Consider the following 7,954-nt stretch of genomic DNA (forward strand, 5'->3'; position numbering starts at 1 on the left):
TCATCTTAGACCTTGCCACTTGCATATGTCAATGCTTTCAGCTGCACAGAAGAAAGCCACTTCTTTGTCCTTGTTCTGTGGTGTTTATTTAAGTGAAAAATACATTAAATTATGTTAAGTTATGCTATTGCCTGAGTGAAGAATGCATTCCACCCACAAAGCCAATGATATTTGTTTTAATTTTATTTTAAAAAAAGAAATTATTTTACTTAAAAGCATTAATTTCACATGGACAAGCCCATTCTTGCCACCTCAGTATTCCTGTGAGAGTGACACCAAAATTATCTCAACATGTATTACCTCGGCTAAAATAATGTGAAAAGATACTACAAATGTAACAGAAAGATTTTTGCTTATGAGGCATAGCTAGTGAAGTGAAGACTGCATTACATATATTCATGTTTGAGGAGAATCTATTTGCATCTCGGAAATTTTAGGAGATACTCAGAACTGCATCTGAAAACTGAGCAAAGCTGTGTATGTAGAGGACACCAATTTTTGCAGTGGAATTTATGCAAATAGAGCAACTTCTAAGGCTTTTCATAAAGTCCTTTATCTTCAGAGCTCTCTTCCTTCCTTGTACTTTTGAAGGGAAAGTGATGTAACACTCAGACAGTGATAGCATCAATTTCCCATAAAATTCTCACTGTGTTTACTGTCAACTGAAGTGTTTCATTAACTCCGAGCTAAATGGCGTTCAGCTGATGCCACAGTCACTCTCCAAGAGCAGACAATTCACCACGCATTGGCTCCCCTGGTGCAGCTCAGGGGGGTGCAGATGCAGACATGTGTGTGTAAGAACATTTGGAGAGGGAAGCCCTCGTCGTTTTCCCCTCCTCCTCATCACCAGCCTCTCCCCGAATTGCAGGGGGCTTTTGCTTGGCACAGCAGGTGAACGTGGCCAGGAAGGCCATGCGGAAACGCTTGTTCATGAAGCAGTAAATGATGGGGTTCACGCAGGCAGAAGTGTAGGACAGCAAGTGGATGAAGGAGATGGGAGCCCCCGAGAGACGCCGGTCTGCGGAAGCCGTGTCGAAGGCTCGCCAGGCATTGACACTGAAGATGGGAGTCCAGCAGATGAAAAACAAAACCACTATCACCATCAGCATACGGATGACAAGTTTCTTGGCCATTAAGTTGGCAGAAGAGCTGTTGCTTCTCACTCTCTCTATTTTGTTGTGGCTCATAGCAGAGAGCTGCTGCAATGGCATTTTCCTTTTTCTTTTGGTTTTGTTGAGGTAACATCCATCTCCATCCTCATATTTGGCGCTGCAGGTACTTATTCTTCTTTCTGTACGTATAAAGTGCTGTTTAAATGGTTGGCAAAATATCTCTGGACAGTGAGCCAAATAAAAAATGAAGAATGCAGTTTAAATCTAAATAACATAATTCGTAACTGAGCAACTGTTGCAAAGAAAGCACTGGCCTGCTTCTGAGTCAGTCATGTTATCAGCTCCTCTGAATCCGCTGTCTCCCGATATTCTCACATCTTACCTCTACATAAACCGATGCAAAAGGTGTAAGAATGTTGCTTAGTCCAGTATGGACAGAAGATGATTTTTGAGGTAATATGATTCTATTTTAATTTGACAATTTTAATTGTGACATTTTTTGACAAAAATTGTCCTCATCCATGGCCAGAAAAAACCCTTTGTATTTCTATAATAAACAAATTAGAAGTGTAATGTATTCTGCCCTGAATCTTTGCAAACAAGCCATAGGTGAGGTTTAGTTGCTAACAGCACAGTAGCTGTAATCAAGAAATGTGGCTGGCAAGTTCATGACATTACTGACCATAATGATCACTTTTGCAAGCAGAAAGGTTTCCTTTTACTAGCCTCAATGTGACTGCTCGTATCTTCAACTGTAACTTAAAAAAACCCACCCCAAACCAAAATGCATTGTTACCTCGTGAAGATTTTCTCTGGCTGGCATCAAATTTTATTCCTCTGTAGAGTTCCAAAGAAATTAGACCATACGCAACCATCATTATAATCCCAGGAATAAGAAAGAGTGTGAGTAGCAGGAAAGTGTACCTAGGGAATCAAAAGACACATTGAGAGAATAGGGAATGCCACAAAACCAGAAAAAGTCCTTTTTATACAACTGAGAATTGGGGAACACGGAATTTAAAGATTTTTTGAATTTTTTTCACACCAATACAAAGTATCATTTTGACACCTCAGAAATTTGAAGCTTCCTACTTCTCCTCCTGCTTCCCCCAGAAAGGTACAGCAAGAACAAGACTAATGGCTGAAAACCATCTTTCATCCCACCTATGCAGCCCAGCTATGTGGGAGATGGGCACTCTCACAGTGGTTAAAGGGGGTAGAAGCTCTCTCTGCCCATGAGTGGGGCTCCCTGCTGTTACCAGAGGAGCATTGGATGCCCTGTAGCTTTGGACAATGTGAAAACTGCCTTGCAGAAGCTAAATGAGCACCTGCTGATTCTCAAAGGGATCCTTGGTACGTTAAAAATATTTTAATGTTTGGGCTCAATGATCTTGGAGGTCTTTTCCAATGTAAGTTATTCCATTATTCTGCTTCAGAGAGATTTGACTTCCTGAGGGCAGTGGCGCACGTGGGCAAAGCCAGAGCAGCTGCAACCTTCATCCCTGGAGCCATGCAGAGCTCCTGAGGAGGGATCCCAGGATTGGCAATCTCTTTGGTAAAGGAAGCAACTTTTACTTGGTTTCACATCTGCTACTCTCCTAGTCAGCTTCTCTCATGTGATGACAAGTTGGGGAAATAATGATCTTTAAATGCATCCGTGAGCCTGTGTCTCTCCTGATCCCCATGACTTTGGTGCAAACTCAGTAACACACCTGGGAATCTGTAGGGAGACCACAGAGAAGAGAATTTTGTCCTGTACCCTTCCTCCTCATACCACCAAATACCTGAGACTACAACTGAAAGCATTAATGCAAAGTCACTCTCTTTGTGGACATACCATACCAAAATGGTACAGACTTTAATGTTTTTCCTAGTTCCACCTGACCTTCAGTATCAAAAAAAAAAAATCTTACACTTTCTCGGTGCCAGTCAGTGTTTAGTCAGTGTGCAAGGACATCATGTCTAAGTACTATTGCTGTTTGATAGTGCTGCTGTTTACCCTGCCTGGATGTGTAGGACGGGGAGCAAACCTCTCCCCACTTCTCTCTGCCCCTATTCTCCATAAGCAACCAAAAGGATTCTCGAGACATTTGCAGCCTCATATTCTACTTCTCTGCTACAGAGGACCTTCAAACAAATTAACAGGCAAGGCGGCACACAGAGGGGTGTTTGTCTGTTTCTCAAAGATTAATAAAGGACTCCTCTGAGAATACTGAAGTTTATGTGTAAATGAGTGAAAAGCAGTATTCCTACCACAAGTGACAGATGCTTTCTTTACAGTGACAGCTGGGGCTTAGCAGACCATGGTGTGAGAATCATTGCCATAATTTTTTTATGACAAGGGAAAATTCATGTAAATATCAAAATGTAAGCAGCTTAAAAATGTTGGGTGTTTTTTTACATCTTAAATAAGCATGATAGAGTGTAAATATTTGCTGAAGGTTAATACTTGATTTTTCATAGGCTTATTGCAACCATGAAATCCCGTTTTCCAGCAGATAATTACACATTTACTAACAGCCAGTTATGTCTTACCAAGACTGTTGAATGACATCGCTTGGCCAAAGGAGCCGACACATATTTGCTGTGGTGTTGTTGTACTTGGTGAAAGGTACCAGTTTGCTGTAGATTGGGTATGGTGACATGATAGTAAAGGAGACACACCAGGTCGCAGCAATGACTCTCAGGGCGTGAGATTTTGTCTGCCAGACCCTGGACTGCAGTGGTTTGCAAATGGCACTGTATCTCTCCAAAGATATGGCAACCAGGTTGAATGTAGAGACACTTACGGAGACACCTATATATATATATAACATAAAGAAGTAGTTTATTCTCTTGTTTTAAAGGTTGTGTTCAAATGGTCTTGCTAGCTTGCTGTATGCATACAAAGATTTAAAAATATAGCAAATTATTTATAACAAAGGTATTTATAAACACTGATTAGGGGCGGTGGGTCTGTGTCTCCAGACCACTCCAGACTGATACGCCTTTTCTGCGCTTCTCTTACTCCAAAAGTCCAAGAAAAAATATACTCTGTCAAACCATAAATTCTGGCAACAGGGAAAGAAGACAATTTTACTCCTAATTATTCTCTTTGCTACTGTGGTTTATTCACTCCACTAATTGCACTGAAATTCAAACAAAGCATTTGAAATCAGTTAATTACTCTCTTAACACAGATGTTCACAGTCCCTTTTCTATTGTTTTAAATTTTTGGAGTGTCCTGCTTGACTTGTGATCTGATTTTCTCATTCAAGAGAGTTAAACCTATTACAACTTTTTAATTAGATGCTAATGGAGTTACAAACAAGGAGAAATGAAGTCATGAAGCAGAATCTTTGTCCTTCAAGTACCCTTAATTTCTTCTGTTCAGATTTTATATAATAGAGTGCAGTTGTCTGTGTTTCTGTCATTGAGGTGCCCAAGTTCACCACTGTAAAATTATAAATATTTCTTCTTAACTTTGCCATAAACTTTTCTTTCAGTGAATGATCTTTTATTTGTCTTTGTGAATGTGGGTCAGACTATAAAATGCCAATATTGTTACAGTTGGCTTTACAGAAATCATATGTAATTGAAAATTTGTCTTTCTACATCTTAAAATGAAAAAATGAGCATAGTTGATGAAATGGTTGTCAGTGTCCGTTTGTCAGGTGAGTCCTCTGTTACCTGAACCTTTACTGGGAAATCTTCACATTCTGGCTCTTAAAATAAAACAGCTTCCTAACGAGAAATTTTATGTTGGTCTATTTCAGTGGATCTTTTTATAAAGTAATTTGCACTGTGTGCAAAAAGAGGAAGATGACAATGCTTCAGTAATGTTTAATGGTATGTTTGCCAGCAATTCATTATAATTGTTTAAACATGGCCTTTAGTTCTATTGGTTTTATCTACAAAAAGATGTTGATTTCCCATTCACACACTTTAGGTGTATACTTTCACATTACATCAAAGTTCTCAAGGGCATGGGTTGAAAGGGGACCAGAGGTTTCTGTAATCAACTAAAGGTCTCCCAAAGCGGCAAAAACTTTATATAATGTTCTCCTTTCTTCTTTCTTTTTATTCTTCAGTTTGGTTCTGTTTTGTTTGTTTTCATTTTTTTTGCTTAAGAAACAAGCAAATGCAGAGGAAACTTTAAAGTGAGACAAAAATCACTTACACACACATACACAACCCAGATATTTTGAAACTCCTGCCTCCTGGCTCCACAGTCAAAAGTATGGCAAGGCATACAAAAGTGATGCTTCTTAAAGTTAGCCTCTAAAATCTATATCTGTGTCTTATGGTCTTCTGGTAAGCTCTGGTCACACCTGGTCTGACTGCAAAGAGTACTTGCTCGAACTTCCAGCTCTGCAAATTACACCTACTTTGGCCTATTTCTTTTTTCTTTTTTATGTACCACTGCTGCCAAAAATCTGTGGGTAAAATCTGCCCTTAGTGAGGGTGTACAAGCCCATCATTTCTGGAGGGTGATCAGAACACTGATAAGAATCATGTCAGTGATGGGTGGTCAAGTGCATGTGCTGGGTTCCCCATTAAAGTTTGATTATGCAACATCTTCACATACAGCAAAACACTTCTGTGTGCCATTAAAGTTAATTGTGTGCCTCTGTGTTTTTCTGGATCAGACCAAGGACACCAGAACCATGAAGATTTGCACTACAAAGTTGTTTCTTCATAATATTGGTAACTTCAATGGTGGATGGAAGTAATCAGCCTTTGATAGATCTTTAAATACCTTCTCACCTGTCTCATTAGTCAGTCTTCAAAACAGGTATAAACTTCCCAGACTTACCCATGAAATAAGTGGCAGTTTTGCAAACAGCACTTCCAAAAATAAAATCTTTTAGCAGGTTGGGAATGAGGGTGAAAGGCATGCAGAAAAGGCAGAGCATCAGGTCACTGACTGCTAGTGACAGCAGAAATGTGTTGGTGACTGTTCTCATCCTCTTGTTTCTTATCAGCACCGTAATCACCAGAATGTTCCCCAAAATGCTGAGCAGAAATATCAAGCAATATAGCAGAATCCGTATTATCTGATGCAAATCTGAAAATTGTCACAAGAAAAGATGAGTTACACAGTATTCAACTCAGATTAATATTATGTATTTCAACCTTAAATCAAAAGGTCAAAGACTTCTGTATTCAATTTTATGAAGGTTTATGTCTTTATGGCAATGCAAAATCAGTAAAAGTGCTGAAATTCTTAAATGTGTTCTGATCTACCTAAGTTGCATAGAATTGAACTACAATACAAGCAATACAATGTACATTTGGAGAGTCAAATACAACTTCTTAAAGCATGTGCTTCTCATGCTACGTACTGTGCACCACTTACCACGGGAGATCCTATTTTATGCAAAAGTGAGAAAAGATCAAGCAATCAAAAGACATTTTAATATATGGATTTTTTTTCAGCTTCTGAGTGCTGTAATTTCATATTAAATCACTTTCATACATGGTATCAGATCTGATCACTCCATTGTTATTGAATTGAGTAAAAATCCTGTTTCACCAAGTCCTTAGCAGAGATATTTGCATTTTTTGCTCCAAAGTGCTACTGTTTTAGTTTTCCATTATATCCAAATTTTGTCCTAGTTTAATTTTGAACTTGGAAAACCATCACATGCTAAATTTTTTGCTGCCTGTGTCTCATACTAACTTAAAAGCAAGCAGTTGATTTTGCACTCTCTCAGAGAAAACGCCTTGCATAGCTCTTTCTTTCTATAGTATCTCTACATCCAGCTAGAATGAAAACTGCCTGGAAAAAATCCATTTCCAAACACACATACCTTTAGAAGGATAAGGTGCATCATCCACACAGAAAAAAGTGTCATTCTCCAAGATGATATCGCAGAGGAAATCAGTAATGTTGGTACCATTCCCAAGGAAGCTACTAACATCAACTATTTCCATTCTTCAGTATCCACAGGTTAGCTCTAATGAAGAAGAAGGTGGGTTTGTAACTATCTGTCCATGCTTTCAGTAAACAAATACGTTTCTGAATGAAGTCTTCAGAAGAAATACAAGAGAGGCAGCTGTGCAAGGAAGCTGTTCTGACTCTCCAGCAGGAGCACCCAGCACACAGAGTCCTGCTCTGGCTGAACAGGATTTATTCCAGGGGCACACCCGGCAGTTGAGAGAAGCAAAGCGTGTGTGCACACACACACACTCACACATATGCACACACACACAGACACACACAGAGCCCCTCCGGCACTTTTTAGATCCACCCTCTTCTGTTACCGCACCACTGTTGGGATTATAAACAGGCTAGAAAAAGATTACAGCATTAACCCTTTGCAAGATTGCTTCTACTCATGTCTCTGCAATATTTCTCAGAGTCAGCCTGTTATGTCACAGCCTATAAATGAGACCCAGTGAGTGAGGAGAGGGATAAATCTATCTCTCAACTAACATCTAAAATTGTAGGAGTCACTTAATAGAAGGGCAGAGAGGAAAGAAACATAGTGAGGATTTTGCATTCCTTACATGGAAATTATTCTTGTCTTCATATTTTTCAGAGTAAACTGATGATAGGGAAGACTCAGAAAAATAGTAAAAGCAGCTACATTTATCTCATTTGGCAAAGTGCTAGTTTCATATGGAAGTGCTGTACGTGCCTGATCCAAATCCCAGCAAGCCAACAGAAAAACTCACTAATTTCACTTAGTGGATCAAATCTTATGAAAGTCTATTAAGATTTTTAGTTAGTATAAGCAGAAGCCCATACATTTCCTCTGTGCAAGAACTTTTATGTGACTCGACAAACTTGATAAATCTGACAAATTGTGGCACGTTAATTACACACCAGCGGAAAACACAAAGATCTTGATGATTTA

At 39.2% G+C, this 7,954-nt stretch overlaps 1 protein-coding gene across 2 annotated transcripts; it reads right to left on the reverse strand.

Moving 5' to 3' along the window:
* Window positions 1-293: 293 nt before the first annotated feature.
* On the reverse strand, window positions 294-7,292 carry CCKAR (cholecystokinin A receptor). 2 transcript variants are annotated; one of them, XM_005517789.2, is made up of 5 exons: window positions 6,905-7,292; window positions 5,908-6,159; window positions 3,648-3,909; window positions 1,909-2,036; window positions 294-1,291 (listed from the first exon to the last, which is right to left on the reverse strand). In XM_005517789.2, exons 1-5 carry the CDS (start codon window positions 7,026-7,028, stop codon window positions 765-767), a joined length of 1,293 nt encoding a protein of 430 aa, XP_005517846.1. In that variant the 5' UTR covers window positions 7,029-7,292; the 3' UTR covers window positions 294-764. The 2 variants fall into 2 exon arrangements, with proteins under 2 accessions (XP_005517846.1, XP_087912775.1); XM_088056649.1 differs by having other exon boundaries at window positions 294-1,333.
* Window positions 7,293-7,954: the final 662 nt, after the last annotated feature.

Source organism: Pseudopodoces humilis, chromosome 6, assembly GCF_049639895.1.
Source record: "Pseudopodoces humilis isolate 2021_Gansu_Grassland_sample_001 chromosome 6, ASM4963989v1, whole genome shotgun sequence".
Classification (NCBI taxonomy): domain Eukaryota; kingdom Metazoa; phylum Chordata; class Aves; order Passeriformes; family Paridae; genus Pseudopodoces; species Pseudopodoces humilis.

Excerpts from the sequence above, each read along its gene's own strand:
- CCKAR (XM_088056649.1), bottom strand. The coding sequence starts at position 7,028 with ATGGAAATAGTTGATGTTAGTAGCTTCCTTGGGAATGGTACCAACATT. Across the intron at positions 6,160-6,904 it reads TGCACCTTATCCTTCTAAAG|ATTTGCATCAGATAATACGG; the intron begins GTATGTGTGTTT and ends GACAATTTTCAG. Across the intron at positions 2,037-3,647 it reads GATGTCATTCAACAGTCTTG|GTACACTTTCCTGCTACTCA; the intron begins GTAAGACATAAC and ends TTGATTCCCTAG.